The 16,547-nt window shown below is 40.4% G+C and overlaps 1 protein-coding gene across 2 annotated transcripts; it reads left to right on the top strand.

Moving 5' to 3' along the window:
- The first annotated feature begins 9,789 nt into the window (after positions 1 to 9,789).
- SGO1 (shugoshin 1) lies at positions 9,790 to 15,216 on the top strand. 2 transcript variants are annotated; one of them, XM_075083223.1, is made up of 9 exons: positions 9,790 to 10,106; positions 10,522 to 10,664; positions 10,746 to 10,942; positions 11,299 to 11,403; positions 11,882 to 11,946; positions 12,107 to 12,258; positions 12,851 to 13,741; positions 14,251 to 14,422; positions 14,686 to 15,216. In XM_075083223.1, the coding sequence occupies exons 2-9, from the start codon at positions 10,529 to 10,531 to the stop codon at positions 14,825 to 14,827; spliced, it is 1,860 nt and encodes a 619-aa protein (XP_074939324.1). In that variant the 5' UTR covers positions 9,790 to 10,106; positions 10,522 to 10,528; the 3' UTR covers positions 14,828 to 15,216. The 2 variants fall into 2 exon arrangements, with proteins under 2 accessions (XP_074939324.1, XP_074939325.1); XM_075083224.1 differs by having other exon boundaries at positions 9,962 to 10,106; positions 10,522 to 10,660.
- Positions 15,217 to 16,547: the final 1,331 nt, after the last annotated feature.

Here is a 16,547-nt window from a genome sequence, read left to right as displayed (position 1 = left end):
AGGAAAGTTTCAAAACAGAACAGCATAGCTCCAGAAAGACTGGAAAGAAATTCCCGAACAGGACTACAGAGAAACTGTGGGCATTCAGCAGCTGAAATCCAGGATCTGTCTGCAAAGTGATGGTGGGCAAGAACAGTGGATAAATCTTATTTCTGTTGTGTCACCTCAAGTTTTCTTTATATAAAAGAAGTAGGAATGCAACTTTTTATTTAAATTAAGTGTGGCTTCTTTTTACTTTAGAATTTTTTGGTCTTTTGGGGGAACTCATTATAAGATGAAAGTCTGAGGCATTTCCACATCAAAGCTGTACTCCACTCTGCATCTTGTCACAGGAGGGAACAGACAACCTTGCAGACCAATAGAAGCTGCTAGTGTCCTAGATCCTGGTGCTTTTTTGAAGAAGGGCAGGGGGTTGTGAATAAAATAACAGGGAAAATCACCTTTGGATCTGAACAGATTCCTTTTGAAGAATATATTGAGTGCTTCTTGAAGCCAGATATTTGCTTAGATTCTGTCATCTTGTGTTAATCTGTCAGTGTGCATAAAGAAAAAAAGATCACTCTTACTCTGCTTGGTTAAGATCAGGGAAAAAATATATCTTTTTTTTTTTCCCCCAGACTTAGACCAGGATTCTGTCCTTAGCATTCTGGGACTTTATTCCTTTGGAGTTACACACTCTGTATGATTTACAGACTTAAGAATCAATGCAATACTTGGAATCTTGAACAATTAGTGTCACTGTTACTGTCTCTAACAAACACCAGCAACACCAAATTCCACTGGCTCATAAGACACCCACTCTAGAGTTAAAATCATATTTACCCCAAACTGTAAACTGACTGTTCAGTTAATAGCAGCTTAACTGGGGAGCAGAAAGGAAGGGAACAGGTAGATAGAATGCATTACAAATAAAAAGAAGAAAGAGTAGATCCTGGTAAAATCTGTGCTGAAGGCTGCGCTGAAGGAAAGAAATACTCAATTGAAATGTTTGGGAAGGAAGCTGATAATTGTGCATTCAAGTTGTACTTTGGTGCAAGATTTCAGGGGAAAAAAAAAAACCACAACAAAGTGAGTTTTCATGAGGCAACAAAGAACCACAATAAAACAGTACCAAGACACACCAAAACATCATCTTTAGAATAAGGATTATGGCAAATGCAGACCTCACTACTTCCTCACTAGTAAGTACTTTCTGGGACTACAGAAGACCACCGAATAAGCCCTAAGCCTCTTTACCATCAAATGCATAATCTGATAAACTAACTAACTAAATAAATAAATAAATAAAAAACCACAAACAGAATTAAATGGGTTGGCAGCTGGGTAAGGTGGTATTTCAGCCTACAAGCAATCAGACAAAATATCATGTGCCCATTGAGCTTCTATATTATGTGTAGTAGTACCTTCCTCCTATTTATAGGACTTCTCTGTTTCTACACCTATTTTACAAAAAGACAAAAAAAACAACCAAAAAACAGTTACTTATCATTTCTCAGCTGGCCTAAGCTGACCAAGAGTGTGTGACTTTGTACTTCCTTTTCTCATTGGGACAGCAGTCAACATATCTGATAGAGACAGTATCCATAGGAATGAAACTAGGAAAGCCAGAAATAAGTAGGTTTTCCTAAACATACGTAACAGGAACCCAGACAGACTCTCCCGTGACAGTTTGCATCCACTCTTTGCAAAGCAAAAATAGTAGGAGAGATGTGCAGGAAGGTGACTGAATGTTGAGTAGGCTCAGTGTCTGCAATTTCATTTTCTCTACATCATAGGAAAACTGTCATTTGAGCAACTCTACTTAGATTTGTGTTTATTTCTTGGCAAACAATTATTTCATTCTCATTTATATAATGAAATTTCTATAAAATTGCTTTGTACTAAAGCTTTTTGAGAGTTTTCTATTAGGTCTTCTCCCAACCTGTTTATATCAGAAATTGCTGGCTAAACCGCAGTGAAAAACCTTCTGGGAACATATTGATTGCATCAAAATTTGTGACAATAGCTTAATTACTTTTTTCAGTAATATTCAAGCATTTTACAATTATTTGATCATGGTAAATGCTATGCTGTATTTCTAATGATTTAAATATTGTTAAGCTTGAAAGAAATTTGGTTACAAGATCTCATTTTTCAAATATTCTTAAATTTTAGAATACTTGAATCACACAAAATAAACAAAAAGAACCATGGAACATCCATTAAAACAATCTTTTTCAACATACTGCTTCTGTGTTTCCTCTTTCTTAATACAATCTCTAGTTCCTCCCGTACCTATTGTACCTGCATATAAATATAAAATACCAATATTGGTACCTTTTTATTCTGATTTCTCCAGTAAAAGTGAAGGAAAGTATCCTGAAAGGAGAGAAAAACAGATTAAATTGTGGGAATGAAAAACTGTAACACTGGACACTGTAATACAACTGCAAAGTAAGATAATAGAATGATAAAAGGTAGTGAGATACAGTGAAGCAGAAGCAGAGAAAAGTGCAAAGATAACAGAGCCCAGAGAGTTCTGCCACTGTTCTGCTTTTCTGTCAGTCAAAAATCTTGTCATGTTTGAAGTCCACATCAGCTGCAGTTCAGTTGCCTTTCCGTATCTCTTTACCACTGCCATGCCACTTACAGCTTTCTCTGGTGACAGATTTGCTTCAACTGTTCAAATAAACATCAGAATGTTAGTGGCAGGCTAAGCTACAGGAACAAAACAACCCCAACCCTTCTAAGCCAGTTGAATGTCAAACATTATAATGTCATTTTGGCCATATAGCTATTACTTTTGTTGATCCTCATGGGTGCTAGTCTTTCAAGTGCCTCATTTCCTACAAAGGAACAGCAGCCTTTGCAGCAGCCAAGACACATTATCAACAGAGGCATGGAATGATGGCTGGGGTGTATTGCTTTATTATCACACTGACCACTCATTTTTTGCCTCTGTTTTCTGTCTGGTATTACCCACAGCATTTCCCACAAAGTGTAGGAGTTATAAAATGACCCTGCTTACTTACAGATGGGCAGAGTACCTAAAGCAGAACCAAATGGACTACTACTGAGGAACGACGTTTGCTTCTTTGTATATCCTTGGTTATAAATTATACCCTATCTTCTCTTCGTTGTTCTCTGTTGTGGACTGAAGTCATTAAAAAGTGCTTGCGCAGGACCTGTTGTGAGAGAACAAAGCGTCAGTCTGTATCTATGTCTTCTACCTATGAGCAATGATTAGCTCTTTGAAAGTCATTCACCCATGACCCAAACCTCTGAGAGCTGACTGCAGCAATACAACCCCAGCAGGAAGGAAAATTGCTTTTCCACACTTCATAAAAATCCTCCTTAACTGAATATTCAGATCTAGAAGCAGAGATGGTGTCCAGACATTTTTTCCCTGCCTGATGACAGTGAGCCTTAGCCAATGTAAATCTAGAATGCTGCTAGTAATTTCTTCTGTCCTTCGTCGTGTTTTATCGGTGCCTTTAAGAGCCAGTAAGGATTATACTATACCTAGTGCTATAAGGCCTCAAATAAATACCTGTATTCAACATGTACATATAAAGTAGTTGTGTTTAAACAGAAAGGTAAAAGAAAAGAGATCAGTTCTAATCCTAGGTTTGCCCGTAAAAACCAAGACGCTCTCCACCAACATCACAGTACCTATAGAGGGGAGGTATATAAGAGCGGGAAGCTGGTGTCACTCTGCTCCACCAGGATCCAGGGTTCCTGCACATACCATTATATGGTTAATATTGACCCTTCAGACTATAACAGGTGTTTCAGCGTTAAAAAAAGCTAAACTAAGATATGCTTTTGTATCCATGAATAAGGTTGTTCCTTTATGTCAGATAGTATCACCATCATCCTCATCATCAAGATCTACTATGCAGATAAGAGCACATTTTTGCTTTTGTCTCTTATGCCACTATTCTATTACTGTGTCCCTGAGCTATTTATTCATTAGGAAAAAATGGGTAATAATTATTGGAAAGACACATACTTAAACAAACACTATAAAGAAAAAAACAGTTTTGTCAGTAAATATTCCACTCAACAGTTAAGAAAACTTTAAAGCTTTTAAAAAAAACGATGTTTAATTAAAAATTCCTGGAAACCCAGAACCAGCGATAAGTCTCACTTCAGTAATATAAGACAGAGGTTGGTATGAGATTTGGGGGTAGAAAATTTGAGGGGGAGGATGTTACTTCTGACTGCATGTTCTATAACTGCTGCATATTGGAGAAAGTCAGGGTTCTAGTCAACTGACAGATGGTATAATGAAATTAAGATATATACTCAGTGGAAACATTGAGAAAATGTTAAACTGATACACACTTCATTGACTCACGTTTCCTCCTTTGCTCATTATATCTGTGTAGTTCCAAGATTTCAGACTGGTACTTCCATTGTTGTAATAGTGCCATGGGATTAAGGCACCCTTCTGGGACTCAGGATTTTCCCTGGCACTGAATGGAAAGATTTTGTGGCAACTTGGATGAGTATACATCACAGTATTTATAATAAATTATGTCTGTAGTGGAAGAGACAGCTATATCTGAGTCATATAAAAATCAGTGCATATATTTTCCTCTCTGGAATCTCTCTCATGAACAGATCAAGATACTTATTAATCTTTCACCTCCTTAATTATATTAAACTGATTAATAATTGAAAACATTCTAGAATATACATGTACGTCAAAAAGACACTGATACAATTAATTTAGGTATGCTGTTTTATAGCTTATTAATCTTAGCTTAATGAAACACATGTTGTCTCATGCTTCAATTAACTCATGGTTGTTTTCCTCTTACATGGTTTTAGTTGTAAGTAGAACAAAGTATTTTCAAGAAAGAAAAATACAAAGATTGCAGTTAGAAAGTGGTTATGAATAACTTAGAATAGAGAACACACTACAAATAACATATTCCAAAATAGAAGTGGTCTGAAGTTTAGCAGCTTATGGGCCTAATTTGATAAATCATTCTGAAATGTGAAAGAAATAGCACATATAGACATACATGAAAAATAATGACACCTAGATGATGCTCACAATTCCTTTTAACCTTGCTGAAGGACAAATATCAATTGTCTGGTTGTCAAAATCTTTTCAGCTCATTATTTCTACAGGATTTTCAGCCAAACTTGATCAAGTTAGTACATGACCTTTTTGCTCATACAAGTCCATGTCAGCATCTTCAAAAAATGTTTGCTACTTTTCTGTTTTCAGGGAAGCAGTGGGTGCATCAGCATCCTGCAGTCTCCACAGCTCTCACATACCAAATAGACTCCTGATATGACACTTCCAAGCTGATGATAGCTACACATGTCCTACTCAAAACTGATTAGAACCGAATAGTTTGAAGGCAGTTCACAAATGAGCCATCTGATGGTCGAGGAGGAAAGCACTGCAAGGCAGCATGAGTGTGCAGGTCACAAGAAATGAGAACAAAGCTGACTCAGCAAGCCATAGGAGCGCAAATGATCTTCCCCAACTCCAAAGGTAATGGAAAGCATGACAGTCCTGTGTGTCACTAACCAGTCTCACACTCCAGCTAAAGGAAGGAAATACCAGTAGTACATAAGAGCAACTTCTAAGGATGTCCTCTAACACAGAACACTTTGCAGTATTAATTAATTCGGTATTACACATAATAGTATATTGTAAACACTTTTTCTTTTGTCCTCACAGTATGCACGGCATCGCATACATTGTAGTTTCCACCTCTGTATCTTGTTTTGATAGAGGTAGTGAAATATCACAGAATCAGAGAATGACAGGGGTTGGAAGGGACCTCTGGAGATGATCTTGTCCAACCCCCCTGCTTGAGCAGGCACACCTAGAGCAGGGGGCACAGGAACACGTCCAGGGGGGTTATGAATGTCTCCAGGGAAGGAGACTCCACAGCCTCCCTGGGCAGCCTCTTCCACTGCTCCGTCACCCTCACAGGAAAGAAGTTTTTAGTTTTTTCTCATATTTAAGTGGAACTTCCCGTGTTCCAACTTGTGCCCATTGCCCCTTGTTGTTGGGCACCACTGAAAAAAGTCCAGTCCCATAATCTTGACACCCACCCTTCAGATATTTATAGGTATTGATGAGATCCCCCCACAGTCTTCTCTTGTCCTGTTTCCTGTAATTTGCTGTGATTATAGGAAGCAACTCTTTCCTTGTAGTATAAGTCAGTAAATCTAAGACGAGAGCAAACCTTTTAATAATCCACCAACTCCAGTCAAAGTAGCAACTGTTTTGTCACATGGGTACACCCGCTAGAAATAAACTAATAATCTAGAGCACTTCTAGCATCAATCACAGCATCAGTCTTCATAGAGGAAAATGTGAAATTGCTCACAGAAAAGAGTCAGTCAAGCTAGAAAAATTCACTGCTAGGAACGCTACACTATAAATAAATAAAATAATACAGAAGGTGTAAACTGCAAATAATCTAACAGAAATACAACTGTCTTCACATGAGAATAACGTAGAAATAGGCACGCCTTGGTAGGAGCAAAACTGTGATTATCAGGACATAGAAATTCAACATTAAAAAACAAAAGATAAACTGCAGAAAGATTCCAAAGTGTTTCTGAAAGAGATGTAACAAAATTGATGGGTAACATTAAATGCAGTAGAAAGAAAAAAGGTGAAGAGAGTTTTTTCATCGTGATATAAGTGTTCTCAGGGAAATAAAAGTAATTAAGAGTAGCACTTAGATAGCAATGAGGAAAGCATTCTTCTTCAGTCAAATCCAGTTCATTTAATGATCACTTCATTTAATAACCCAGTTCATCACAATCAGTATATTCATAGAATCACAGAATCATTAAGGTTGGAAAAGACCTCTAAGATCATCAAGTCCAACCATCAACCCAATACCCCCATGGCCTCATAAACCATGCCCTGAAGTGTCACATCTACACATTTTTTAAACACCTCCAGGGATGGTGACTGCACCACCTCTCTGGGCAGCCTGTTCCAATCCTGACCACTCTTTCGGTAAAGAAATTTTTCCTAAACCTCCCCTCATGCACCTTGAGGCCATTTGCTCTTGTCCTATCACAAGTTACTTGGGAGAAGAGACCAACACTCACCTCACTACAACCTCCTTTCAGGAAGTTGTAGAGAGCGATAAGGTCTCCCCTCAGACTCCTCCAGGCTGAACAAGCCCAGTTCCCTCAACCTCGCCTCATAAGACCTGCTCTCCGGACCCTTCACCAACTTCATTGCCCTTCTCTGGATAAGCTCCAGCACCTCAATGTCTTTCTTGTAGTGAGGGCCCCAAAACTGAACACAGTATTTGACGTGTGGCCTCACCAGTGACAAGTACAGGGATCACGATCACCTCCCTACTCCTGCTGGCCACACTGTTCCTGATACAAGCCAGGATGCTGTTGGCCTTCTTGGCCACCTGGGCACACTGCCGGCTCATGTTCAGCTGGCTGTCAACCAGCACCCCAAGGTCCTTTTCTGCTGGGCAGCTCTCCAGCCACTCTTCCCCAAGCCTGTAGTGTTGCATGGGGTTGTTGTGATTGAAGAACAGAACCCAGCATTTGACCATGTTAAATCTCATACAGTTGACCTTGGGCCATCAATCCAGCCTGTCCAGATCCCTCTGTAGAGCCTTCCTACCCTCAAGCAGATCAATGCTCCCACCCAATTTGATATCATCTACGAATTTACTGAGGGAGCGCTCAATCCCCTCATCCAGATTATCGGTAAACATATTAAAACAGAACTGGCTCCAGAACTGAGCCGTGGGGAACACCACTCATGACAGGCTGCCAACTGGATTTAGCTCTGTTCACTACAACTCTCTGGGCTCAGCCATTCACGCCAAGCAAATGAATGACTAAGGGCTAAAAGGCCTTTCCAGCATTACTAGAAACTACTGATTGCTACTTGGCCAAATGCAAAACACCTGCTAGCTTTAAGTGAGGCAAAGTTTGTAGGGAAGGGTGTTACTTTTAGTTAGAATAGCTAGTGTTTAGCTGAGGGAAAAAAACAACAAAGCAACCCCCGAAGCCTCCAGAAGTTGAGTTCAATGAGCTAATTTCATCTAATATTTAGAGAGAGCTGTTTGCAAGGATCCAGATGAGGCTGTTAGCTGCTGTTGAGCAGAGGAGTACGACCAATTATTGCCTGTAAAACAGCAAGAGGCCTGTAGGAAACGGATGCAAGGTTAATTGTACAATATCAGAAAGCAGGTATTGCTAGTGGGTATGTGATTTTTAATATCCAGTATTTCTTTTTCTTCTTTTTTTCTTTTTTTTCTTTTTTCCACAGGCCTGTGGGATTTTATTTTTGTTTTGGGAGGGTTGTTTGGAGTCTCGAAGGATGGGTTGGTAGGCGTTTGGTAGACTCAGCAAGCAGACAGAAAGAAGCAAAAAGATGTAAAGAGAAACTAAATTGTGTTGCTCTGGTTTTGTGTGACACTACTAACTGAGTAAGAGGGTCTAATGTGTTTAATTTACTCTTAGCTTTTCATGCTGAATCCTAAAGAAATTGTGATTCTTTTTGACATTATTTCATGTCTCAAAAGGGGATCATCATGCTGCCTAAGGAACTCTGGAAGGTAACTTATTTGTTAACAGGAAATGCAATCCTACTTTATCAGTATCTATTGACGAAGTAACAGAGTAAGTTGAATGATATTTATTTACACTACTGTAAACACTACATAGATAAGGCCAGCTATTTGCAGCTGGAGAAACAAAAAATACATACTCTTCATAGAAGTGGGAACGGATAAATGCATACATATCATGGACTATGGTTTCTGTCACGATCTATGAAAATTTTTCAAGTTTGAAATCAGCTTGCCACACTACATCCAAGCTGTAATGAATAAAATAAAGTAGGCAGGAGCAGCTGTTAGGAAAGAAAAAATGTAGTAGCTACAAAATCCTAATTTCTCAGATAAAATGGTATCATTTATTCCACTGTTTAAGATATTGCTTATTTGATTTTTTTTTCTTCTCCCATCATAAACCAGTGTTTAATCACAGTTCAGGAGTCCATGTTCAGTATGCATAGATATTAGCATTTACTAATCAGCTACAGTTTTTACAAGAATGATGTAATCAAAGAAAAGGCTCACAGGGTGGTTGGGAGGCGGACAGCGGCCTCAAGCCTAGTGCTCCCCAGGGAGGCCCCCCTCGTGGACGGGCCAAGCCTCGCCTCAGCCATGTTTATCCTACGCTTCACCGCCCCGCCACGCATAAACCTCACAGAGCAGCAGTTGCCATCACCTTACCAATGGGATTTCCGAACATTTTCTTTCATTAAATAAGTGTTTGAAAATAGGTTTAATTCTGTAGCTTTTACAGTATTTTTGTTTCAAGCTGCAAGAGCACAATTTAGGAGCCCTCCACATGAAGCATGGTCCAGGAAGAGTGGGAAAGGCTCATCTTGTTACCACTGCAACAAGCAATTGCTGTTAAGTAAAATATCTCAGACTAACGATTTTTATCTCCTAGTGTGGCTGTTTAATAAACAGCTGTTGTTCTGCCTGTGTGTCTTTCCACTACAGCAGCTGAGGTAGCGCAAGACCCGAGCCGGGCATACGACCGGGGGAGGCGCGTCAGGGCCCACCCGGCCCGTCAGCCCTGAGCCCCGGGGCGGGGGACAGGAACCCCGGGACGCCCTGTGGGCCCGCTAACAGCCACCACGACCCCCACAGACCCAGTGCGGCTCCACAGGGCGAGATTAGGAGGGGTGGAGAAAGGGCTGGGCGGGGATGGCGCATGGAAGGGGGACGGCGCGTGGAGGGGGGGCGGCACCTGCGGTGCGGCGCCGGGGGCGGGGCCAAGAGCGAGACCCGGATGAGCCGGGACGCCACGCGCCGGTCTCACCAATGGCAAGGCGCGGCGGTGGTTTTTGAACGTCGGGGAGGGGTGCCAACGGCCGAGACGCGCTCGCGGGGACGGCCTGCCGCCCCTTCCTCTCCCTTGAGGCCGAGCGGGCGGGTGGCGGCTGCTGCCGGGATCAGGCCTAGCCGAGGCTCTGCGGGGGACGGCGGCTGGCGGGCAAACGGCCGCGGTGCCGCCTCCGTCCGGGGCTCGGGCAGCCGCGGCCGCGCGTGGGAGGTGCCCGGCGGTGTATGCTCCTTCCTGAGGAGGTACGGCTGGTCGGTCGGTGGGTGGCGGCGGCTGAGGGTCTTCCTTCACTTCGAGGAGCCGGGGGCCCGCTTCCCACACCTCGCGGGCGCCCCTGCCCCGCCCTCCCCGCCGCACCCCGCTACGCGCCTTACCGCCCCGATGCGAGTGGTTTGAGGCCTCGGCCTGGTCTTCGCCGCGGGCACCGTGCGTTTTGCTGTTCAGATAACAGATAATAGTGACAGTAGCCATGCTGCAAAAATCATTTTGAAAATGGCCGTAGCTGTGTGTCTCATCGTATTTGTTCGTCTCTTCTACGTGTGCGTATGCAACTTAAAAATAAGCTTTACCCTTGTTTCTCTGTTCCTTTTGGCGTTGGGGAGCACTGTGCAACACCAGCTTAATGAGTTCTTCACTTTTTTTTTTGTATCTCTGAAGGTAGAAGATGGCTGAATGCTTGAAAAAGCCCTTCAAAGACAGTCTGAGTGACATAAAAGAACGAATGAAAGAGAAAAGAAATCAGAAATGGATGAGGTTGGGTAAAATTAGCCAGGTCTCTGCTGTAAAGTGCAAAAAAGCAAGTAAGATGCTTAAGTATCTTAGCAATTCTCATAATTATTTTCTTTTTAAGCTAAGCTGAAATACTCACTGTCCTGTTACAGCCAACAGCTCCATGCAAATGAAGAGCATCCAAGCAAACAACAAAGCTCTAGCTCAGGCTTTGCAAGAAGAAAAGATCAAACTGAGGGATGCCCAGGCTACCATTCTTCATTTAAGGAAAGACTACCAGGATCTGAAGGTTCAGATGTTTGACTTGCAAAGAAATCTTGGGTTCAAGCAGGCACAAGGACTTGTTGAGGTATTATTAACAACCTGATGATTTAGTGAAGCTGAACATCAGAATCTACACCAATGCACTGATATCTTTATGATCTTAAGTGTTTCATAAAAAATTGACTCAATACATAGAATGAGTTTTTTCATATTTTCACCTAACCTAGTTATAAATTAATCTTTTTTTTATTTTCTGGCTACTCTTCTTTAATTAAAATCTGTCTTCTGTGAATGTCATTTTTTTTCTATCACAGATGAAGGTACCTGACACAGGTATCTTCAGGATTTAATAATCTCCTAATACTGGTAAAAAGTTATTCCACTGGTAGTAGATACTGGAGTATGACAGTAACACGGTACTTTCTTCCTTTTGTCCATTAGAATCAGCTGTCAGCCGTGAATGAGATAATTTCAAAAGTTTCTCAGAATTTACTTGACTCAATTGATCTCCTTGGTCCAGTAAAGAATTTGTGTTCCACAGGTGTCGTAAGTACCTTTTCCTCTTGAGGGCAGGATTTCTGTTAATTCTTCTTCCTTCCAGCATGGATGCACATAGTTTTTGAGACTTGAACCTTAGTTTGGAGGTATGACTAGTCCCACAGTTCCTAGCACAGCATGGGGTGCACACTGTGGGGGTGTGTAGTAGGTTGTTAGTGGGCCTGAGGCTCTGCTACAAGGTGATAGGGGCACCCTGATTTTGTATGGGGTTGTGTCTTGTTCCCTGTACCATCCTCACAGTTCCTTCCTCTGTCCACTATCTCTATGATTGGGCTGGTGATGAATGTGCTGACTGGCAGGGGCTGAGTACGTGAGATCCCACAGCACTTTACGTGAGCCAGCCAGAAAGAAGTAGTCAAGGGCCTCTTTGGCCTTCCTGTGGGTAACCTGGCTGTTGTCTAAAATTTGTATATGTTGCAGGCTTGTTTCAGCTGTTTAGTCACAGTAAGATCTATTTTGTTGACAGAATCATACAGTGTTTTCTTCAGTTCTTGAAAATAGTTCCAGTGTCGTACGACAAATACGTTCAGTGTAAGTATCTTTTATTAATACCTATTTATATTTGAAAATTCAGTGACAGTAAGCTTAATTTTCTGATTAGAAAAAGGGAAGATATCCAGTGTAATGAAGTAGTTAATTATAATAAAATATAGTGCTATTCAGTAAATACTACCTTTGGTATTTTCTCTAGAGGACCTCTACAGTGTGCTGATGGATATGATCAAGTACTTCCAAGTGGGATGGAGGCTGATAGTGATAGAAATGAGCTGGCTCATTCTGTGTCGGAGATCTGTGAGGAATCTGACAATGCCATTTCCCTGATCAAAATAGTTCCAGACAAAGGTAACTAAATCGAAGTATCAGACACTGCTCTATTCTGAATCGGGGGGGAGTGGGGGTGGAAATGTGTGAGTATAAGTTATGTTTTAACTACTGATTTTTGAAGTAACTGTCAAGTAATTTTCCACTCATTGTCATAAAGGTTATATATAAACGTTGGCAACTGGTAGACTTTTTGAATGAAGACACATAACAAAATGGAGGAGGAATTTGAAAATGCTTTGTCTTCTAGATACCTGCAATCTAATGTCATTATCTACCAAACAGTTCAACAGAGTAAAGTAATCTTTAGTCATGCATCATCACTTATGAAATCAACAATTGTTAACAAAGCTAAATGCTTAAAATAAATTACCTGTAGATAACCTTTCTAAATAGAACAGTTTAGAGGAAAATCCTCATGTCATATACTTAACTGTTTTCTGTTTGGAAGCTAAATTAACAGCTTATCTTGACTGCCAAATACTGGCTCATACAAATCTATGGAGAAAATTCTAAGAATAGTCTTAATTTTTGACAGGTTCAGAATCTGTAACAACCATTTAAGGTTTTGTGCTATTTAGCTTTAATATGACTTTTTGTCTTTAATTACAAGGACGAACATCTGATTTTCATGTGGACAACATAGGGTCAGAGCTGGAAAATGTTTCCTCAAGGGGAGAGGATGGATTTGGTAATGCATTACCAAAAAGTGTGTCCACCAGGCGTCGCTATTCAAAGATGAGAAATCATGTTGAACTTTGCACTGGTGTCTTGGACTGTTCAGAAGCACCTGATTCAACAAAAGAGCTTTCTAAAGAGCATGAGAATAGACTTGAGGAAAGTCTAGAGAAGTGTACTGTAGAAAACATAAATTCAGATATTTCTCGGTTGAATGAAAATGAGGTAGGTTCAGAGCTGGTGTTGAGGCAGGTGGATTCTGAAACTACACAGTTCAACTTAAACAATAATTCTGATCTTAAACAACATGAATGTGTAAACAATAATTCTGATCTTAAACAACGTGCTTGTAAAAGCGGAGAAGACTCTCAAGTAAGGAAAGAGAAGCATCAGAAGGGAAAACTGGAATGGCCTAAAAATACTTCCAGACAAAGACCAAAAAAAAGACAGAGTAGAGAGGCTTCCAAAGAAAAGTCGGATTTTTTGGGTGGCTCCAGTGATGCTTATGACTTTCATTCTGAAGAGCGTGTCCATGTTACACCTTTTAAACAAAATAAGGTGAATGATGCAGATACTGGTGTGGATGACAAAGATGACTTATCTGACACTAGCACCATCAAGTCGAGTGATACTGAAGAAGACTCGGATGACAGCCTCTATGAACCTTTCCAGAGTAAATCAAAAAAAAGGAAAAGTTCGGTGGGCAAGACGGATACATCGCCAGTCCATGCAAGGCCAAGGTCTAAAAGATGTTTGGCACTGCGCGAGCAGAAACTCCATAATGAAAAACAGGCTGAAAGCAATAAATCAAGTGACAAGTACATTAGTAAGTACAGAAAGTGTCCTGTAATTGGTTTTGTTTCCTTGAGAGATTACACTGTTTAAGGGATTTAGGCTTTTTTTAGTTTCGGTTTTTTAATATATACAAAAAGAATAATGTTATAGCAACTGTTAGATTAATTCTTCTGTCTGCCTTAATTTTTTTCCCCAGCAGAAATTGGAAATAAAGATATGTTTTGTTTAAGAAATTGGTCAACAATGAATTAATACGGTATTTTAGATGTGTTTAATGATGTATTAAAGCTGAGGAAAGAGAGGAGAACAAGAGTATAAATTGAGAGAAAAGTGGAGTAACAAATCACGCTTTGCCTGGCACTGCTTAGTGTTAATTTATTTTCCAAACTAAAATCCCGAGTTCATCATCTTACATACTCTTAAGTGAAAAGATGTTAAGTAACTCAGCTATAACTATTATTGTCATCTAGTATGTTCACTGACATTCTCTTTTAAGCTAGCTTGCCTGAACTGTCTGAAGTGTGCTTAATTTCTTCCCAGGGCAGCCTTCTGAGCCATCTCGTCGTCATCTTTGTGATGTTACCAATACAGCTTCATTGCTCCCTGGCACTGGGAATGCAACTGTTGTCCCAGAAGGTGAAGGACTGCCATCTTCAAAACGCAAGCGAAGCTGTACTCTTACTGTGAGCTATAAAGAACCAAGTATTGCAGGGTAGGTGTCCTACTTTCCAGTTTGATACAAAGTTCATGATACTCCATCAAACAGAGGATTTGAAGGGATTATTTAAATATTAGAAATAAGTTATTAACAAAACATTCAAAGAGATGTCTGATGCTAGTAATACTAAATAGTTCATGTGAAATTGAACTTACTAGCTGAAAAGTCATATTTTAAGTGATGTGGGGAACAAAACTCAATTTTGCCTTTTCTTTAGTTTGTGTTTTTGGTTTTGTTTTTTTTATGTTCTTAACCAGGAAACTCAGGAGAGGAGATCCTTTTACAGATATAAACTTTCTGAATTCTCCAATTTTCAAGCAGAAAAAAGATACTAAACGCTCTTCTATTAAGCAAGAACCTCTGTCAAAATACAATGAGAAATTTGTTGGTTGTCATTGAGATTTCTCCATGAAGAAAGAATCTTTCATCCAGGAAATTACTGCTGCACAAATTCCAACACCAATATGCGGCTATTTCTGTATGTCTAATATTAAGGATATAAAATTAAGGGGGTTTGGTTTTAATCCAGTGGCTCTTTTTAATGATATAGAAGACACAAGACAACTCCTATAACTAAGGTGATTCCATTCAAACTCTTTTGAGAAGAGGCCACCCCTATATCATGACTTATACCCCGCTTGATCCCGCAGCGGTTGGCAAAGGTGAACTTCAGGCACTTAAGATCAAATGTTTTTGCGGTTTTTTTAATGTTTGTTCAGACCTTGTTTATGTAATGGTTGTAGTTTCATATTGAAGCTCATAATAAATGTCTTAAGTGTTCAGAAACAGCTTGGTGCTGGTTGGTGTTCTTTTTGCTCCACTGGAAGCAAGTATAGAAACCATGCAATGTGAGCAGCAGGCATGCTGCACAGTGTACTCCTTCCCCACCTTACGCAGTGTAAGCATTTCTCAGAGGCAAGACTGTCAGTAGTATTTTGATCATGTAGCTGGAGCTCTTAAAAGTAGCAATTTTAGGGTTGGTTGGTAGTGCTATCAATGCAAGTTACAATCCGCTTAAATTTACTTTGTTCCTCTCCAGTTATCTGTGAAGGTCAGTGAAGAGTGCTCTGCCTTGGTGGAGTGTAACATAAGGACTTCATAATAATTTTGGCCCTGCTTTGCAAAGTGCCTTTACCAGGGCAAGATCTGCCAAATCTGAACAGGTATGATTAACAGTAGTGTTCTTCTGACATACTGCTTTAAACTGTCCAGCAAGTTTTCAAGGTTGTGGAGCATTCAAACCAGCTTTTCTTTGCTTGAGAAACATTTAAGAAGTAGTAATGGATGCGTGAATACAAAGAAGACAGCTACCTTCAAAATAAATAGTGGGAAAGTACAAAAATACAGGTTCTTCATCTGTGGTGCAAGACTACCTATCTCACCTCTCCCGCTTCAATAGGTATAAGATCTCTCCCTTTTGTAATAAAAATGTATAGAGTGTTAATTACTGTCTCGCTAACTCTCAACAGTAATAATAAAAGCTGCACTTACTGAGTATTTGAAAGTATTTGTTCACAGCACATCTTCACACCACAGCCTTTTGATGTTGGAGTTGCGACTTACCCTTCCATTTGTATGCTAAAATTCTAGCTCTGGGCTTTGCTGTCTTCGCTCTGAAACACTTTATTACTATAGGAACTTAAGCTTGAATGCTTGAACTTCAGCTGCTCTCTTCTTTCAGCAAACAAATATGTAACAGCTGTTTATCAGGGACAGAAAAAGAACAGTGTGGTAACAGAGCAGCCTAAGACATGTGTGGTGCGTCTGGGGTTTTTTTCTGGACTGAATAAGCTTGAAGAAGTGGTTGGTACTGTTCCATCACAACTGTAAGGGGGTGTCAGTCTAGCTCACCTAATCTCAACTGACTGATATTCCTAGATGCGTCTAGGACAACAGCTAAGCCTCTTCACCACTACTTGCTACCCTCCAAACAGTGCACTTTCATGTGATGTGGCACAGGACTAAATCTTGGTGGATGAGGGGGGTGGGGGGGAAATCTTCATACTCTCTATTTGTCAGGCATTAGACAGATGCAGAGTTTACGGCACGCAAAATGTGTACCATCTGAGTAACATCATGGAGATAGTGTGCAAGTATAAGCTCCACATGGATGGTAGCT

The sequence above is a fragment of the Phalacrocorax aristotelis genome, chromosome 2, assembly GCF_949628215.1.
Source record: "Phalacrocorax aristotelis chromosome 2, bGulAri2.1, whole genome shotgun sequence".
NCBI lineage: Eukaryota > Metazoa > Chordata > Aves > Suliformes > Phalacrocoracidae > Phalacrocorax > Phalacrocorax aristotelis.
The sequence above is the reverse complement of the archived record's forward strand: the minus strand, read 5'-3'. Positions and strand labels throughout refer to the sequence as shown.

Excerpts from the sequence above, each read along its gene's own strand:
- SGO1 (XM_075083223.1), top strand. The coding sequence starts at position 10,529 with ATGGCTGAATGCTTGAAAAAGCCCTTCAAAGACAGTCTGAGTGACATA. Across the intron at positions 10,943-11,298 it reads AGGCACAAGGACTTGTTGAG|AATCAGCTGTCAGCCGTGAA; the intron begins GTATTATTAACA and ends TTTGTCCATTAG. Across the intron at positions 13,742-14,250 it reads ATCAAGTGACAAGTACATTA|GGCAGCCTTCTGAGCCATCT; the intron begins GTAAGTACAGAA and ends ATTTCTTCCCAG.